Here is a 19,239-nt window from a genome sequence, read left to right as displayed (position 1 = left end):
CACATGTCGATCTTTGATGCCATAGCTTATCCGACGCCGTGGGAGGCGGAGGGCGGGCAGGATGAAAAACTGGTCCGCTCGCCGAAGGGAACCCGGAAGTGGGGCGTGGCAAGTAAAGGTGCAGGATCCTCTGGCTGTGGTTGAGGTGGGGTCTAGCTGGGCTCGGCCCCCGCCCAGGACCGGACTAAGGAGCCACCACCCAGACGGAGCGGGGGTATCAGGACCCAGCAGGTGACGGGACTGAGGGAGGCGGCTACCAAGACAGGAATCTCCTGGGTTTTAGATTTTGGGAAATAATCCAGTCTTTTAAAGAACAGTGCAGATGGGCTCCTGCCAAAGAGGTCCCGGCTTTCAGTGGAACGTGGGGCCGTGTGCAGGAAAGCCAGCTCAAATTCTGTCTTCTGTTCTTTTTTTTTTTTTTTTTTTTTTTATCAGATCGAGACAGCCGATGGCTAGGAACGCGCCTGAGGGCACAGGTCCCATGCACGTGCCTTTTGGGCATATTGTGGCCAACACGAAATGGCGCGGATCGAAGCTCCTGCAGGGGATGCAAGGTCGGTGGGCTGCCCTGTGCAAAAGCCCTCTTCTAAACTTTTTAAAAACGTCCTACCTACTGTCGCCTTTCGCCCAGCGCTCACGGAAGTCATTTTTCTTGTCTGTGTTCTAAGGGAAAATTAAAATCGTTTTTGAGGATGGCCTGACACCGGTAGATTTTTACGTGTCAAGCAGATCTTGCATTCTTTATGTCACCGAAGCTGATTTGGTGGCAGGAAATGGCTACAGAAAGAGGCTTGTTCAGGTTAGAAACGTAAGTACTGAATGGAAGAAGCTGAAATTGAAAATTGACTTCCACCTGCCTCCCCCGCCCCCCTCCTTTGGAATAACTTCTATAAAACCATTGGCCATTCCAAGCACTCTTGGACTGGTAGTTTTCTTAAACCCCGAAGGTAGTTTTGTTACACAGTGGTTTACTGTTTTTTTCTTCCTCTGAAGTCCAGTAATCTTCAAGCGATCGTGATAGTTGAAAAAACGCAGATGAGTGAACAGTACTTCTCGGCCATACAGAAGTTTACTGTGCTGGACCTTGGGATGGTGTTGCTTCCAGTGACCAGCCAGATGGAAGCATCCTGCCTTATTATCCAGTTAGTAAGTAGTGATTCCCACTCCTCTGCAGGAACGCTGCCTTACAGACTATCACCTGACCTTCCTGGATCTTTTACTCTAGGTGCCGCACTTGTTATGGTTGCCATCCATCAATCCAGTCTAAAGGAATCCTTATTCACCCTTGGTCAACTGCAACCAGAAGCACATGATCCTTTTTTTTTTTTTTTTTTTTCAGCCTGGTTCTCCATTGTCCTCACTGATTATTCAGCTTGGCTGTACTATTTCGACTTGGCTGTACTTTAGAATTTCCTGGGAAGCTTTTAATGTTTATTTATTTTTTGAGAGACAGAATCCAAAGCGGACTCTGTGCTGACTGCAGAGAGCCCTATGCAGGGCTTGAACTCACAAACTGTGAGATCATGACCTGAGCCGAAGTCCCACGCGTAACCGAGCCACCCAGGCGCCCAAGAATTTCCTGGGAAACTTAAAAAAAAAAATTTTTTTTTAACATTTATTTATTTTTGATAGTGCACAAGCAGGGGAAGGGCAGAAAGAGAGGGAGACACTGCAGGCTCCCAGCTTTTGGCAGACAGCATGATGGGTGTGCTCAACCCATGAACGTGAGATCATGACCTAAGCCAAAGTCAGACATTTAACCAACTGAGCCACCCAGGCACTCCTCCTGGGAAAGTGTTTAAAAACAGTGATACATGAGCCTTACTTCAGACCAATTAAAAATCAGAATGTCAGGGTGGGTCCTGAGCATCAATTTTTGTTGTGTCGTTGATTTTAAATTTCCCTTTTCATGTGTAGCCAGGGTTGAGAACCGAATTGAAATAATGTAGGCAGCCCCGTGTAGTTCACAGAGCCCTCTTCCATCTGTGCCACATGCCCTCCTTCATTGTTCTTCCCTTGATGGGATGCTATTGTCTGCCTTCCTGTATCCATTGCTAACTGAAGACTGGGTTTCTTCTTTGACAGACAAGATTTCTCCCGGTCCTGTATCAAGCAGGTCCAGTTTAGGTTTTAATTTAATCCCATACACCTGAATCGTTTATTAGTGAACGATAGGAAGATGTTTGAGCTCCTCAAGAGTATGTTTTCATTGCTTTATCCTAAGCATTCTGAAAGTTTAAGTTTTTTAATTTAATTTTTTTTTAAATTTACATCCAAATTAGCATATAGTGCAACAATGATTTCAGGAGTAGATTCCTTAATGCGCCTTACCCATTTAGTTCATCCCCCCTCCCACAACCCCTCCAGGAACCCTCTGTTTGTTCTCCGTATTTAAGTCTCTTATGTTTTGTCCCCCTCCCTGTTTTTAGATTACTTTTGTTTCCCTTCCCTTATGTTCATCTGTTTGGTCTCTTAAAGTCCTCCTATGAGTGAAGTCATATATTTGTCTTTCTCTGACTAATTTCGCTTAGCATAATACCCTCCAGTTCCATCCACGTAGTTGCAAATGGCAAGATTTCATTCTTTTTGATTGCCAAGTAATACTCCTGTGTGTGTGTGTGTGTGTGTAAACACACACACACACCACACCTTCTTTATCCATTCATCCATTGATGGACATTTGGGCTCTTTCCATACTTTGGCTATTGTTGATAGTGCTGCTATAAACATGGGGGTGCACGTGTCCCTTTGAAACAGCACATCTGTATCCCGTGGATAAATACCTAGTAGTGCAATTGCTGGGTCATAGGGTAGTTCTATTTTTAGTTTTTTGAGGAACGTCCATACTGTTTTCCAGAGTGGCTGCACCAACAACATCTCTTGTTGCCGAGTTGTTAATGTTAGCCATTCTGACTGCTGTGAGGTGGTATCTCATTGTGGTTCTGATTTGTATTTCCCTGATGATGTATGATGTGGAGCATTTTTTCATGTGTCGGTTGGCCATCTGGATATCTTCTTTGGAGAAGTATCTATTCATGTCTTTTGCCCATTTCTTCACTGGATTATTTGTGTTTTGGGTGTTGAGTTTGATAAGTTCTTTATAGATTTTGGATACTAACCCTGTATCTGATATGTCATTTGCAAGTATCTTCTCCCATTCTTTCGGTTGCCTTTTAGTTTTGCTGATTGTTTCCTTTGCTGTGCGGAAACTTTTTATTTTGATGAGGTCCCAGTAGTTCATTTTTGCTTTTGTTTCCCTTGCCTCTGGAGACGTGTTGAGTAAGAAGTTGCTGCGGCCAAGATCAAAGAGGTTTTTGCCTGCTTTCTCCTCAAGGATTTTGATGGCTTCCTGTCTTACATTGAGGTCTTTCATCCATTTGAGTTTATTTTTGTGTATGGTGTAAGAAAGTGGTCCAGGTTCATTCTTCTGCATGTCGCTGTCCAGTTTTCCCAGCACCACTTGCTGAAGAGACAAAATGGAATAAAGACAGCTTTATTCCATTGGATATTCCATTGGATATTCTGCTTTGTCAAAGATTAGGTGGCCATATGGTTGTGGGTCCATATCAGGGTTCACTATTCTGTTCCATTGATCCAAGTGTCTGTTCTTGTGCCAGTACCATACTGTCTTGATGATTACAGCTTTGTAGTATAGCTTGAAGTCCAGGATTGTGATGCCTCCTACTTCGGTTTTCTTTTTCAAGATTGCTTTGGCTATTCAGGGTCTTTTCTGGTTCTATACAAATTTTAGGATTGTTTGTTCTAGCTCTGTGAAGAATGCTGGTGTTATTTTGATAGGGATTGCATTGAATATGTAGATTGCTTTGGGTAGTATCGACATTTTAACAATATTTATTCTTCCTATCCAGGAGCATGGAATCTTTTTCCATTTTTTTGTGTCTTGTTCAGTTTCTTTCATAAGCTTTCTATAGTTTTCAGTGTATAGATTTTTCACCTCTTTGGCTACATTTATTCCTAGGTATTTTATGTTTTTGGTGCAATTGTAAATGGGATCGATTTCCTTGATTTCTCTTTCTGTTGCTTCATTGTTGGTGAATAGGAATGCAACTGATTTCTGTGCATTGATTTTATATATCCTGCAACTTTGCTGAATTCATGAATCAGTTCTAGCAGTTTTTTGGTGGAAAATTTTGGGTTTTTCATATAGAGTATCATGTCATCTGTGAAGAGTGAAAGTTTGACCTCGTCCTGGCTGATTTGGATGCCTTTTATTTCTTTGTGTTGTCTGATTGCAGAGGCTAAGACTTCCAATACTATGTTGAATAACAGTGGCAAGAGTGGACATCCCTGTCTTGTTCCTGACCTCAGGGGGAAAGTTCTCAGTTTTTCCCCATTGAGGATGATATTAGCATTAGGTCGTTCATATATGAACTCAAGGTATGATCTTTCTATCCCTGCTTTCTTGGGGGTTTTTATCAACAAAGGATGCTGTATTTCGTCAGATGCTTTCTCTGCATCTATTGAGAGGATCATATGGTTCTTGTCCTTTCTTTTACTGATGTGATGAATCACGTGAATTGTTTTGCAGATACTGAACCAGCCCTGCATCCCAGGTATAAATCCCAGTTGGTCGTGGTGAATAATTTTTTTAATGTATTGTTGGATCCAGTTGGCTAATATCTTGTTGAGGATTTTTGCATCCATGTTCATCAGGGAAATTGGTCTGTAGTTCTTTTTAGTGGGGTCTCAGTCTGGTTTTGGAATCAAGGTAATGCTGGCCTCATAGAAAGAGTTTGGAAGTTTTCCTTCCATTTCTATTTTTTGGAACAGCTTCAAGAGAATAAGTGTTAACTCTTTCTTAAATGTTTGGTAGAATTCCCCTGGGAATCCATCTGGCCCTAGACTCTTGTTTTTTGGGAGATTTTTGATTACTAATTCAATTTCTTTCCTGGTTATGGGTCTGTTCAAATTTTCTATTTCTTCCTGTTTCAGTTTTGGTAGTGTATATGTCTCTAGGAATTTGTCCATTTCTTCCAGATTGCCCATTTTATTGGCATATAATTGCTCATAATATTCTCTTATTATTGTTTTTATTTCTGCTGTGTTGGTTGTGATCTCTCCTCTTTCATTCTTGATTTTATTTGGGTCCTTTCCTTTTTCTTTTTGATCAAACTGGCTAGTGGTTTATCAATTTTGTTAATTCTTTCAGAGAACCAGCTTCTGGTTTCATTGATCTGTTTTACTGTTTTTTTGGTTTTGATAGCATTAATTTCTGCTCTAACCTTTATTATTTCCTGTTTTCTGCTGGTTTTGGGTTTTATTTGCTGTTCTTTTTCCAGTTCTTTAAGGCATAAGGTTAGGTTGTATATCTGAGATCTTTCTTCTTTCTTTAGAAAGGCCTGGATTGCTCTTTCTCGTATGACCGCCTTTCCTGCGTCCCAGAGGTTTTGGGTTGTGGTGTTATCATTTTCACTGGCTTCCATGAACTTTTTAATTTCCTCTTTAACTTCTTGGTTGGCCCATTCATTCTTTAGTAGGATGTTCTTTAGTCTCCAGTATTTGTTACCTTTCCAAATTTTTTCTTGTGGTTGATTTCAAGTTTCATAGCGTTGTAGTCTGAAAATATGCACGGTATGATCTCGATCTTTTTGTACTTGCTGAGGGCCGATTTGTGTCCCAGTATATGTGGTCTATTCTGGAGAACGTTCCATGTGCACTGGAGAAGAATATATATTCTGCTGCTTTAGGATGAAATGTTCTGAATATATCTGTTAAGTCCATCTGGTCCAGTGTGTCACTCAAAGCCATTGGTTCCTTGTTGATTTTTTGATTAGATGATCTGTCCATTGCTGTGAGTTGGGTGTTGAAGTCTCCTACCCTACCATTATGGTATTACTATCGATGAGTTTCATTATGTTTGTGATTAATTGATTTATATATTTGGGTGCTTCCACATTTGGTGCATAAATGTTTACAATTGCTAGGTTTTCTTGGTGGATAGACCCCTTAATTATGATATAATGCCCTTCTTCATCACTTGATACAGTCTTTATTTGAAAGTCTAGATTGTCTTGATAGAAGTATGGCTACTCTGGCTTTCTTTTGTTGACCATTAGCATGATAGATAGTTCTCCATCCCCTTACTTTTAATCTGAAGGTGTCTTTAGGTCTAAAGTGGGTCTCTTGTAAACAGCAGGGATGGATCTTGTTTTCTTATGCATTCTGTTACCCTATGTCTTGATTGGAGCATTGAGTCCATTGATGTTTAGAGCGAGTGCTGCTGAATTCTGTGGTTCAGGTTGTGCAGATTGTTCTGTTAATCCTCAGATCAGTTTTCTAGGTGTGCAGGATGGTTTAGTGTTGGTCTAGCTGTATTTCATGGACGCAAGACACACAAAAAACTTCCCATGCTGTTCTGCCATCTTGGCTCCTCCCCCTGAAAGTCTAAATTTTAATAAATTTTTGTCTCTTACTCCTTTGTGTACTCAATATGGTTTATTTTTCAGTAATTTTTCTGGGGCTCCTGGGTCGCTCAGTCGGTTAAGTATCAGACTCGATTTCAGCTCAGGTCATGATCTCATGGTTCATGAGTTCAAGCCCCGTGTCAAGCTTTGTGCTGGCAGTGTGGACCCTGCTTGGGATTCTCTCTCCCCTTCTCTTGTTGTCCCCTCCCCTGCTTGTGTTCTTTCTCTCTCTCAAAAAAAAAAATTTGCAAAAATAATAATTTTTTATGTCTGAAAAATTAGATTTGTGGTATATGAAAACATTTGTAGTGGTAAGTCAAACTGAACCAAATGGAAAAAAAGTAAAACTAAATTTCTATCAACCTTTAAGAGAACTGCCAGTCCTCTAGAGGGTGCTCACATGCTTTTCCTTTACTTTCTGATTAGGTTCAAGAACAAACCAAAGAGCCCAGTAAGAACCCTTTCCTCAGTAAGAAACGGACTCTGATGCCTGAGCTATCCCTCCTTCGAACTGTGCAGCAGATCCCAGGAGTTGGAAAAGTTAAAGCCCCTCTTCTGCTTCAGAAGTTCCCAAGTATCCAGCAACTCAGTAATGCTTCCATCAGAGAACTGGAGCCAGTGGTTGGACAGGCAGTGGCACAGCACATTCATGCCTTCTTCACACAGCCCAGGTGACGGCTCTTCCCGCAGCCAGGAGCTAGAGCATCTTGTTTTCTTTGCATATTTAAAAATTGAGAACAAAGAAATCTCCTTTCACTGCAACTAATGAAAGATGAGGTGAGGCCTGAATGGAAGCTGCCAGTTGCCCTGCCCTGTTCTCTGGGTTCAGGCGTTTAAGAGAGTGGAGTTAGTGGGCTCTAGGTAGCCCGGCTCTCATCCTGCTAGTGAAAGACGGCCCACTGGGGGGCACCTGGCTGGCTCACGGGTAGAGCATGCCAATCCTGATCTCAGGGTTGTGAGTTCGAGTCCCACGTTGGATATAGAGAGTACTTAAAAATAAAGTCTTTAAAAAAGAGAGAGAGAGAGCCCATGGGGATCTTCCTAAAAGAGTTTAAATTGGGACTCTCAAATTCAGCAAAAAGCCAGCCTGGGCAGATTTTAACATATGACCTTGACCTTGTCTAGCATGGAAAAGTCTAATCAAGTTTCAGAAGGTAGAAGTGACCTTCTAAAGGAAACAAAGCTACAATGAAGCACTATGCTGTGTACCATAAGCCTCTTGTTCCTGGTGACAGGCCCAGTGTTCTTCCAGTCTAGTCTTAATATCACTATGTTTTGAGGGTGCTGCCAGTGTAAACAAACAGTTGTACTGCCTTTTTTTTCCTTCCTTTCCCCTCCCTCCCACCCTCCTTCCCCCTTCCTGGTAGCCACAGTTTGTTTATAGCCACGGAGCATGCCTTCTGAACACAGCCTGGAGTTTGGAAGTCCCTTTTAAAGATAAAAAGCCAGTGTGTATGAGAGGGGTAAAGAATGTGTTTGCAAATGTATAGCCCAACAGTGGGAAGATAGGAAATGGAAAATGGCAGGGGCAGGTGCATCCAGAGAGGAGAGCTAGTGGTGGGGATCAAAAGGTACAATCAGCCACTCAAAAAATAAATGCAATTAAAGATGCACATATGTTTTCAAAGATGCTGAGATAACCTGAAAGCTCCCTAAATCCTGTTTTGTGGTGTCAGTCATTATTAAAAAAAAAAAAAAGACGAACAACAGGAAAGTTTTGTGCGTTAGGGTAGAAACTGTTTGAAAGAGGAGTGAAATATAAGTGGGAAAAAATTTAAAAAACATTAATTCAGGCAAATGAATATGTTTATTTAAATATTTATACAAAAATGGCCCTAACAGCAGTGGACAGATACACTTTCCCAAATGTGGTTGCTTCCCTTTTGATATTGCACACTAGAAAATATTTAAGTTCTTATTAATTCTCAAAAATAGATTTCAATGCCTTTTTTTTTTTTTTTTTTTTTTAGCTATAGAACTTAAACTATGTCAACCGTGAATCCTTACTAGAATCACGGTGTCATCCAACTTGTGAGCAAGAGAGATAGACGGGTAAAAACAAGTCAAACAGAGATTTAAACTAGGATCATTTACACCTTTTACCTGATAAAATGTTTCCAACCCATCTTAGACTCTTAAAATATACAATTACGTACTTCCTACTTTAAACAAACAGAAAAATGTTTTGAGTATCAAACAGTATATCGTCTACCTTGTAGATAGCATCCCCGTCTAACACTGCTACTGTGTTAGCAGCTGGTTAATGACATCAAACCAGAAGCAACAATGCTCCCAGATTGTGTGGTTTGTTTTTGTCTAGTAAGTTGTGACAAATTTGGCACTAGACTTTATCTGGAAATAGCATTCATATTACGTAGAAATAATCATAAAATCTTGTCGTTTCAGATTCACAAATTCCCCTTAGGAAGCAGTTGTTTGGAACACTTCTGAGTTATATTACCTTAGTCAATCGTTATAATCCCTTGACCTGCCTTAATTGGGGGGGGGGGTCATCTGAATTCTGAGTTAAGGAACGATCTGTTACCTAAGCCTGGACACGATGACAAGTAGGACAGCAACAGAGGTAACCCCCTTTAATTCAGATAGTAACAACAAGCTGTAACTGTAGCCATTAAAAATAGCCGTACTTTCAACGCTGTTCTATTTACAATACTTTATATAATAAATAACTTGCAGCAATATGGTGACCCCCCCCACCCGAAATTTCTAGAGGTTTCTTGTGACTTGCATTCACGAAGACCTACCAGTTGTAAGTTTACCCAGTGAGAAAAGGAGATTTGCGAATATTGAGACACTTTCTATTGTGGCACAAATAGGAAGGCGTGGTCAGCACCAGAGACGTTGGCGTTAGGAGCCTGAACGTTTCTGTTTGCTCACGTTAGTACAGAGAACTATCCGAGTTGAGAAGGCTGAAGGGCGAGGGGAGCTTCTTCTTGACCTGAGGCCTCGCAACCCCAACCGACGGGAGGCACAAGGTGCTGGCTGACTTCTGTCTGTTCTTGTTGGTGCCCCAACTCAAAAAAGAAAGCTTCTTCGAGATTTTCTTGGTTTTATCAGTTTTGTCATCATCGTCTATGGCTAAGCAGATCATAGAGTAGGTTTTCTGCATGCCCACAGAGTACGTCGCACACTTATTATGCTGCGCATAGGAAAGAAGAAAAATGGTGTTAGAAACGCTCCAGACAGCTGCTAAACAATTGATGGCAAAATTCTGCTCTTACGGCATCTTCTCGGCAATTAAGCTGATGTAATTCTGAAACCCAGGTGACTGACACTTACATAGGATTAGGTTCTTAAAAACAAGAACAATTGTTTTTTTCTTTTTAGTTTTTTAACATTTATTCATTTTTGAGAGATGGAGAGAGACAGAGCGTGAGTGGGGCAGGGGCAAAGAGAGAGGAGGCACAGAATCCGAAACAGGCTCCAGGTTCTGAGCTGTCAGCACCGAGCCCGACGCGGGGCTTGAATACACAAACTGTGCGATCATGAGCTGAGCTGAAGTCGGACGCTCAACCGACTGAGCCACCCAGGTACCCCAAAACAAGGACAATTTTTAAGGAATAGACTCACTAGTAGTAATTTAGGCGAGGGACCACTACTCACTTTTTAAGGTTCTTACTCTATTTGTAAAAGTAATACATGCTCATGGCCAACAATATGGAAATGTATATACCGAACAGAAGGTATCCCTCCTACCTTGGCTTCCAGGCCTCTCCCCTGAAGTAACCACTATTTCTGTTACTCTTTTAGAGATAATGTTCATATACAGGTATTGTGTGCACATACTAGTGACCATTGTCCTTCCTTAAAAGGAATACGTGACCCACCGGTCTGCCTCTTGCTTTCTTCACCTAATGAACACTGGACTTCAGTCCAGGCTAGCCAGTGTAAATCAACTCCGTTCTCTTGACCATCTAGAATCCATGGTGAAGATGCTAATTAGCTTTACCCCCTATCTTTTAAACGGATGAAATAAATATACATAACAGAAAACTGACCATTTTAACCACATTAAAGGGTACAGTTTGGTGGCACGGAGCACATTCACACGGTTGTTCAGCCATCCCCACCAACCGTCTCCAGAACGCTTTCATCTTCCCCAGTTGAAACTCTGTACCCAGAAGCACTACTATCAACTTTTAAAAGATTGCGCAGGGCTCACTTAAGACATCTGAAGATCCTTGCTTTCTGTAACCTTCCATGCGGGTTATCACCTGCTTCGAAGGTCCGCCTGACATTGAGGTTGCTAAGTTCAAGTGTTTACTGAACATCTACTATGTTCCAGGCACTGGGATCAGGCCTTTAAATATACATACAACATATCTAAAGTGGTGGGGTACACTGTTCATAATAGAAATCGGGATTTGAGAGATGGGACGATAAAGAAGGGTATTCACTCTGGAGTCTGGCTCCTTTGGATGAAGATACCTCTTTTCTATAAAACTGCCATTTAATCCCTCCATACTCTACAAGACATACACACTACACACTGTTTTTAATGAAAACCAATAACAAACCGTCCTGGATGTAGATGTGATGCTCGCAAACATTTTTCAACTTTAACCTGCTTAGACTCCATTATCCATCTTTACAACCACTGCCTTACAGACTCCCTCTCCTCTGCCATAGTTCAACCAACAAATGCCAAGTCTAGTGAAACTCTACCCTCTGCCTCCCCCCAGGCCTGCACTCAAATGGCTGCATGTTACTGGGGAACAGCCACCGAGCCAGCTGGCATCCCTTGGCGTTCTAACCCTGACCCCAAACCCCTACTGGGCACCTCAATCCCTAGCACATTATTCTACCAATTTCATTCCTTCTGGAGGTCTCCTGACGCCCCACACACGTCCTCCTGATACTGCGTTACCTTAATAGCATCTGCCCCTGAAGACCAGTTCTGTGCGCCTGGATCTCCCCCGCCCTCTGGGTGTGCCTTCCTTCCTGCACTCCTGCCTCCCGGCACACAGTTGCTGTGTTATCTATATACACCTACACCACCACCGCCTTTGAAAAGCTTCCCTTTTTCCTATGTCCCCCTCCCAGATTGCACCCCAATGTCTGCCCCCTTTCTGCCATTCCCTTTTTGTCTTGGCCTCCAGCAGCATGCTCCCCACTGCCCATCCCAAATATTCCTGGGGCACCCCCCTGACTCACAGCATTAACGGAGCCCAGTCTGAAACCACTGCACCCGTCCCACTTTATACCAATGAGGAAACAGTCCTAAGGAGGGTAGTAACCTGCTGAAGGCCACACAGCTGGTTAGTAGCAGACAGAGCCTGATTCCAGGGCTGGGGTCTCTGCTACATCAGTAGTATTCCAAATAACGCTCCACGGAGGAGTGCCGGGGGTCCCCACAATTCAGAGAGTGGGGGAGCAGGTCACCAGTCCAACCAGGGCATGGGCTTTATTGTTCTCATTATCTGGTTGTGTTTGAAGCAAAAGCAATTAAAAACAGCGCTCAGTTGCTATTGTCTAAGGCCTTGCGGGTGAAAAGAATAACTATCACGGTTATTAAACACCTATTGTGAATGGAAATGCATCCCATGCTGGCACTGCCCCCCACCCCCGCCCCATTTTCCTGCAGCTCAGAACCATTCCCTGAGGCCTAAGGTCAGTCATTCCACTGGCAGTAAAGCCAGAAGTCCATTCTAGCACGTCTGAGTCTCGAATCCTTGCTTTTCTACCCCGACCTCAGCACTTTCATGGGCCTGGTTCAAAGTTATAGGATGGAAAGATAAGCCCTTCTCCTTGTACAGCTACGTCTTGTGCTGTGCAACTCCCCACCACCATCACGACATCTCTGGTCCTGAGCCCAGCTCTTTTATTTATCCTTCTTTTGGACAAACTTCTTTTGTTTCTGGTTGGGACCCTGATCCCTTGTCCTGCAATTCTATGGATCTGCCCCTAAAAACTCCATTTCTCATGATCCCTTCTCCAAGATGCTCACTGAGTCCCTCGACTTCATCTTCTTTCATTTTTAAATGGAGACATAATTCACGTACCATAAAATTCACCACTTTAACACCATTCTGTGGTTTTGAGCATATTTAGGGTTGTGGAACCACCGTGGGATTTCAGAACGTGTCCTTGCCCTCCAGAAAGCAACCCTGTACCCATCAGTAGTTATTCCCCATTCCCTGACACCCAACCCCTGGCAACCGCTAGTCTACATTGTGTTTCTGTGGATTAGCCTGTTCTGGACGTTTCTTATCAAAGGAATCACAGGATCCATTCACTCTCCAGCCCTCGCTAATCAGAGTTCTGTTGCCATCTCTCCATGAAAAGTGTCCTTTTGTCCGGCTGCCAAATAATAATAGACACGGCTCCGCCTCCCTCCCTCTCCACCTCTTAACTGTATCCTACACAACCAACCGTTCTCTCCTTGATTCCAGAAACTTCTTTATCCTATCTCTCCGAATGCTCCCTCGCAACTTCCTTTGCTACCACTTCTCTTCTAACTGACCTCCAGATGCCTGCGGTGTCTCGTGGATTAGTCCTTGACCCTCAGACCCTCGTGGGCAATTCCATTTAGTCTCTGAACGGCTTTAAATATCATCTCTATGTTGGTGATTCTCAGATATTTCTAGGTCTGACTTTTCTCCCTTGCACTGAAGATTTGAACATCCAGCCGCCTACTTCACATCTACATTTGACGTGTGAAACATTCAAGGTACATCTCTTTGTTTTCTCTCTTCTCTACCTCCCTCGCCCCTGGCCCCCGTTCCCCATCACTACGAAAAAATGGTGCCTTTGTTCAAGCCCCAAACTGAGCGGTCATTTTCCTTTCCGTGACGCCTTCTACACAGATCATCTACAAACCCCTGTCAGCTCTACCTACAAAGATACATCTCAGGGGCACGCACCTCCCTCCACCTCTGTCGTCACCCACCCTAGTGTAAGGTGCTCACGTCGCTGGCCCGCACACGTGCTACAGCCAGCTTCCGCTGCGGCCACCCTCCAGGCAACCAGATGTCCTTCTCAAATACACATCACTCCCTTTCTTAAGAGGCTCACTGGCTTCCAAACTCCCACCACTGCCAGTGGGGCCCTGCCTCCCTCGCATCTCATTTCCTGCCACTCCCTCCCTTGTTACCACGTTCCAACTGAGAGGCCTTCTTTCTGTTCCTCTAGCAGAAGCCTCTTCCTGCTACAGGGACTCTGCACCTGTCGATCCCCCTGCCCAGGATGCTCCTCTCGCGCCTCCTCAAATGGCTGGCTCATCCCTGTCACTCACGTCTCTGTGCAAGCCCTGCCTAGAGGAGCCTCTCCCCGCCTCCAATCGTTCTGTCGCGATACACAGTTTATTTTCTGTACCACACTTATCAAAAATCACAACCACTTATTTGCTTATTTAGGGCCAGCATTCTGGGGGCAGGGACCTCATCAGCCTGGTTTAGCTGGAGCTCCAACACCTAGGAAGGGCCTACACACAGGATGCCCTGCCAACACCTGAAGAATGAACCCTGTCATAGAGGGAAGAGTCAAAGGCCCATAATTAAATGTGACCAAGTGTGGAAGAGAATGTACACGGTTTCTCCTGCTGAGGGAGCACGAAGGCTATAACTGCACACGTGAATGTGCACAGGCATCAAACACTTCCCAAGATCTCACGGGGAACAGCCAGCACTGCCTCTGACGTGTGGGGAGGGACTTCCACACATCGTCTCGTGCCCTTCTGTAGCATTTGAATATTTTTTTTTACCATAAGTACATATGACTTTTGTAACAAATAACTTAATCAGAAAAATAAGTGGTTCTTTTATGTACAGCATTTTTTAGTTTTCCAGCGATCTCTGGCCCAGGGTGTCTGGGGCAGGTCACCGATGCAGGCAGGCGGTGGAGGGTCTGCTGACACAGCTGGGGCTGGACTCACACCAACCCCACTCTGCGCTGCTGTTTCCTGTCGGGGTGTGAGCACTCACCATGGACGAGGTGAAGTCCAGGAGGCTCACGACCTTCATCTCCACGTCGTCCTTGCCTTTGCCCTTCAACAGTTTCATGACCTCGCTCACCGTCAGCCACTTGCAATCCACGTCTCGAATGGACACAATATAATCCCCTTCCTTGGCTCCTGCCAGCTACACACAGCAGGATTTAAATGAAGGTCAGTGTTCTGTTCATTCCAACCCCTGGATCGGTTCCCAAGTGCATTAACAACACAGGTATTTGCATAAGTCTGCTTCAAGACAGCATGCATGAATCCGTTGCTCTCTGGGCGAGTAAGACCCATGAGAGGCCTTTCACACGGTCCGTCTTTTTACAGAGAGGAACCCTAAATTCATTCATACACCCAGATATATTTGTTTGGGCAGCTTTCTTTCTGTTAGGCCTGTTTGACTGCTTGCAAAGATACCAGTAAGTTTTGCTCCCCATCTACGGTGGCACACACTTACCGCAGCAGAGCAGTAAGGGTCCAGGAAGTGGACTTGAACTGGGGAGTTTCCTCTCAAGGTGAACCCCAAATCCCCTTCTTCTGCAGTGAAGTGAATGCTGCGAGGAGGTGTCCATTTCTTGTTCGCCGAAAACACCGACAGGGGGCCCTGCGGAACAGCATCGTTAGGTGCAGGATCCGAAGGCTGAATCAAGCACTTGAAAGCTGAGGGGCTCCTGGCTGGCTCAGTTGGTTAAGCGTCCGACTCTCAATTTCCGCTCAGGTCATGATCTCGCGGTTTGTGAGTTCGAGCCCCATGTCAGGCTCTGGGCTGAGCGCACGGAGCCTGCTTGGGATTCTCTCTCTCCCTCTCTCTGTCCCTCCCCGTTTGCTCACACACTCTCTCTCTCTCTTTCATTTAAAAAAATGAAAGCTACGGGAAATGTCACCTTGTTGTCCTTGCAGATGTCACCTGGCCTTGCTCAGAGACTAATGACAGCGTCTGGGATAATACATGCTACAGCAGTCACACAGGAACATCCAACTGCCATTTTCTCTAAAATATCCAATATATTTTAAAGAAAATGTTCTTTAAAATTTTTTTTTAACATTTATTTATTTTTGAGACAGAGAGACACAGCATGAACGGGGGAGGGTCAGAGAGAGAGGGAGACACAGAATCTGAAACAGGTTCCAGACTCTGAGCTGTCAGCACAGAGCCTGACGCAGGGCTTGAACTCATGGACCACGAGATCATGACCTGAGCCGAAGTCGGATGCTTAACCGACTGAGCCACCCAGGCACCCCTAAAGAAAATGTTCTTTAAAAAGTCATCTTATGGGCACCTGGGTGGTTCGGTTGGTTAACTGTTTGACTTCGGCTCAGGTCATGATCTTGAGGCTTATGAGTCTGAGCCCTGCGTTGGGCTCTGTGCCTGCTGCGGATTCTGTGTCTCCCTCTCTCTCTGTCCCTCCCCTGCTGGCACTCTGTCTCTCTCTCTCTCTCTCTCTCAAACATTAAAAAAAATTTTTTTTTAAAGTCATCTTAACAAAAACTATATCAAGTCTCCAATTAAAAAAAGTATAGTTACCTAAAAATAGCCTTTTATATACTTGCAGCCTATATGAGCTGTCCCCTTGAGTCATCACGGAATAAGCATTCAACATACCAGCTTTTGGAAGAAGTCTGTTGCTGTCACCTTGGAGAACTGTGGCAATATAATTTCAACCTCTTGCTCAGTCTTAGCTGGAAAAGAACATTAGAAGTGAAAGCGTAAATGTCTCTATAATTGAAAGTTATCCTTGAAAACTCAGGTCTAAGTCTTCTCTCTGAAGAGAAGAGGGAGCAAACCTTTCTCCTAGTCACCTGGCCTTCCTCTTGGTCTAGACAAGTGGTACAGAAGAGGGACTGACTGTCAACCCCCTGGCCCAGTGTCAGCTGCACCTTCCATCCGGGCACCTACTGTGAGCCATACCTCACTCTGGGGCTGGGACAGACCAGTGACAATCAAGACACATCCCCTGCCTTCGAGTAGTGTGTTTATATTCTAGCGGACTTCCTTTGGCACTCGGGAAACCCGACCGAGAAGTAGTCTACATTTCAGGGGTGGCTGTTACAGAAGGAAGGACCCAGCACAGAGTCCCGGGTGAGATGAGCTTCCTCCTTTCATCATTAATGTGGGATATGAGGATTTCAGGGGGACGTCGGTTTGCCTGGTTGCGTCCACTGATAGCTTAAATCTCCACCATCACATTCATGGGACGCTCACGCCAACTCTTACCATGAGGCTAGGCAGTTCCTGACAAAGGATCCCAGAGCAGGCCAAGAATACATGAAGAGCAGTATACAAAGGAAACCTGGGGAAGAAGCCTGGCCCTGCCGAGACAGAACACACCCCTCTATTCACAAGATGGCCCTGTGGCTTCTCACAAAGCGCCCGACTCAGTGTCGGGCTCAGACGGGGTGCTCATCTACTCCCAGAGTGGCACCACCAGCCTTGGGCGGCCTCCCCAGGAGCCGCGCTCCCCCACTCCCTCCGTGGAGGTGATGTCTCTACTTCCTGGCCACGCAGTACACTGTGTGGACACGGGGGCCAAGGAAGGAGCCAGTGTCCATGAAGGAGAATCACAGGGAACCATGCCTGCTTCCACCTGCCAGCCTGGTCACCCGGGGCAAAGACTCTGATTTCCCTAAGCCTTTACTGCCTCATCTTTAAAATGAGGGCAATACCAGTGCCTCCCTAAAGAGTTGGAGGAAGAGTTGAAGGAGATTCCGTATATACAGGGTGCTCACTGTTGTGCCTGGCAGACCTCAAGTGCTCAGTAGGTACCAGCCAGCGTTACCACAGACAAGCCCGGGCTCCAGCTTGCGCAGGGCTCCATCTCTCAGGAACTGGTCCCCGGAAATTGGGGTGGAACTTTAACAGACTAGGGACCGAGGTGTAGGAAGTGGGGTGGAAGGAAGTATGGACAAAGGAGGTTCTCTCGATTGGGCCACCTCCCCCCAACTCCTCGAAAGATCCTGTCATCCCTTCACCGTCAAGTCACCTCTCAGAGGGGCCTCCCAACCCCCGCCTCCTGGGGCAGAACCGACAACCACCCCCTCTCCCCCCCCCAAGGGCAGCAATGACTGTCCAAAACGTCTCCATCCTCCTGAGCCCAGGATGGTAATGAATCCCTTGGAAATGCTCAGAAAGTGTTGGCGGTGTGTGAGGTCACTCGAACTCACAGAAGCAGAGAGAGAACGGTGGGTGACGGTGGGGGCGAGGTAACGTTGGTCCGAGTGTACAAATGTCCCGTCCCGCGAGATGAGGAGGTTTTAGAGATCTAACACACAGCGGGGGGACTAGAGCTAACACTATACTGTATACTTGAAATTTGCTGGGAGGACAGATCTTCAGTGTTCTTACCACACACACCCACGCACACGATAAACTAGGTTTTGAAGCATTTTCACTGTCAAGGTAAAAATTTTCCCCACATCCCCTGATTCCACTATATTTACTTCTCATTTCATAATAAGAATGATTTGTTGTCCTACAAAAAGAACGAGAGAAAATGTTGGCGTGGCTAAAGGATGTAGAGACCAGGAAAGAGCAAGCATAGGAAAGGGAATATGGAAGCCTTTGGCTTTAAAACCATGGAGCCGGAGGTAGAAGACACAGCAAAGGGCACTCCCAGAAGGCAGAGGGACTGTGGGGCGTGGGGTGTAGCAAAAACACCAAGGCGGAGGTAGTTTCCGAGGTCTCCTGACCACAGGGGACGGCTGGAGCCCCGGGGAGCTTGTGCGACTTTAAGGAAAGGCATCTGGATGAGGCAAAGCAGCGAGAGCAGACTCTCAAGAATGCCTGAGGGGTGGGTGGGATTGGGCAAGAACAGTCAGCCAAGGGGGTCGTGAAGGAGATGAAGACAAGCCGGGCAGCAGGGCGCCCGGACACCAAGGGGGCACGCTGAGGGGCAGAAAGGAGTCACATGCTACAACGACCATGAAGAAGGCCCCGCGCTGCGTGAGCAGCAGATAACTCCAGGGTGAGAGCAGTACCCAGCACACAGCAGGGTCTGCCCCAGCCTTCCAAGATGAGCACACACAGGCCACGCCCCCAGAGAAACGGGCTCCCGGGCCACTCACAGATAACGTCAGGGGCATCCATCACGTTCAGCAGCTCATCGTCCTCTTGGTGCTGAGCGTACTTGAGCCGGGAGCGCTGGTGCGCTGCGGACAGCACCTCCTGGAGCACGTCAATGTGGCGAAGTTTCTTGCACAAGCTGGCCTCCCTCACAGACTCTTCGTGGTGGGCAATGGCCCTGCGCAGGTGGGACTTGCCTGCCGACAGAAAAGCACCCCCCGTGACATCAGCGTCCCAAAGTGCAGTGTGAAAGTGTCAGGGAGAGCCAAAGTGCCCCAGCACCAGCCCAGAAAGGTGGACCTTCTCTTTTCTGAAGGATCTGCCTGGATGGCTCACTCAGGTCTATAAAACATCCATTGAGCAAATAGTTACCACATGTTCTAGGCGGTAGAGATAAAGGAGCAGACAAAAACTAGCCTCTGTCGTCACGGAGTTTATGTGCTAGTGGTTGAAGAGAGATCACGAAGGAGCAAAGAAACAGGCAGGGGACCGTGTGGCAATGAGGTTATGGAGAAAAATAAAGCAGGGCAGGTAGCAGATACAGCAAAAGAAGACCGGGAACAAAGAGTTGCTCTTCTCTGATGGGTGATCTGGGAAGGCCTTTTGGAAGGTACCTTTTTCAGTTTTACTTTTGAATGTTTATTTATTTTTGAGAGCCAGAAACAGAGTGTGAGTGGGGGAGGAGCAGAGAGAGAGGGAGACACAGAATCTGAAGCAGGCTCCAGGCTCTGAGCTGTCAGCACAGAGCCCGACGTGGGGCTCGAACCCACGAACCGTGAGATCATGACCTGAGCCGA

General features: G+C 45.6%; 2 protein-coding genes across 6 annotated transcripts in view; one reads left to right on the top strand and one right to left on the bottom strand.

Annotated features, from left to right (window-relative positions):
• Positions 1 to 16: 16 nt before the first annotated feature.
• On the top strand, positions 17 to 8,384 carry FAAP24 (FA core complex associated protein 24). Of its 5 annotated transcripts, none has more exons than XM_060650914.3 (5): positions 31 to 118; positions 436 to 554; positions 669 to 808; positions 994 to 1,146; positions 6,852 to 8,384. In XM_060650914.3, exons 2-5 carry the CDS (start codon positions 449 to 451, stop codon positions 7,098 to 7,100), a joined length of 648 nt encoding a protein of 215 aa, XP_060506897.1. In that variant the 5' UTR covers positions 31 to 118; positions 436 to 448; the 3' UTR covers positions 7,101 to 8,384. The 5 variants fall into 5 exon arrangements, with proteins under 5 accessions (XP_078294657.1, XP_060506897.1, XP_060506896.1 ...); XM_060650913.3 differs by having other exon boundaries at positions 61 to 214; XM_060650912.3 differs by having other exon boundaries at positions 62 to 231.
• Positions 8,214 to 19,239, bottom strand: part of RHPN2 (rhophilin Rho GTPase binding protein 2) — a 58,921-nt gene continuing 47,895 nt past the window's right edge. Inside the window, exons 11-15 of the mRNA XM_060650911.3 lie at positions 18,445 to 18,639; positions 15,986 to 16,062; positions 14,840 to 14,986; positions 14,369 to 14,524; positions 8,214 to 9,585 (exon numbers count right to left, since the gene is read on the bottom strand). Coding sequence (XP_060506894.1) covers positions 9,325 to 9,585; positions 14,369 to 14,524; positions 14,840 to 14,986; positions 15,986 to 16,062; positions 18,445 to 18,639 — 836 coding nt within the window. The 3' untranslated portion in view covers positions 8,214 to 9,324. The remainder of the gene's footprint in view (positions 9,586 to 14,368; positions 14,525 to 14,839; positions 14,987 to 15,985; positions 16,063 to 18,444; positions 18,640 to 19,239) is intronic.

This window comes from Panthera onca, chromosome E2 (genome assembly GCF_046562875.1).
Source record: "Panthera onca isolate mPanOnc1 chromosome E2, mPanOnc1 haplotype 2, whole genome shotgun sequence".
NCBI classification, from domain to species: Eukaryota; Metazoa; Chordata; class Mammalia; order Carnivora; family Felidae; genus Panthera; species Panthera onca.
The sequence above is the reverse complement of the archived record's forward strand: the minus strand, read 5'-3'. Positions and strand labels throughout refer to the sequence as shown.

Coding starts and splice junctions, on each gene's coding strand:
- FAAP24 (XM_060650912.3), top strand. CDS start 62: ATGAAAAACTGGTCCGCTCGCCGAAGGGAACCCGGAAGTGGGGCGTGG. Junction 232..435: donor GGGGTATCAGGACCCAGCAG/GTGACGGGACTG, acceptor TTTTTTTATCAG/ATCGAGACAGCCGATGGCTA. Junction 555..668: donor GCTCCTGCAGGGGATGCAAG/GTCGGTGGGCTG, acceptor CTGTGTTCTAAG/GGAAAATTAAAATCGTTTTT.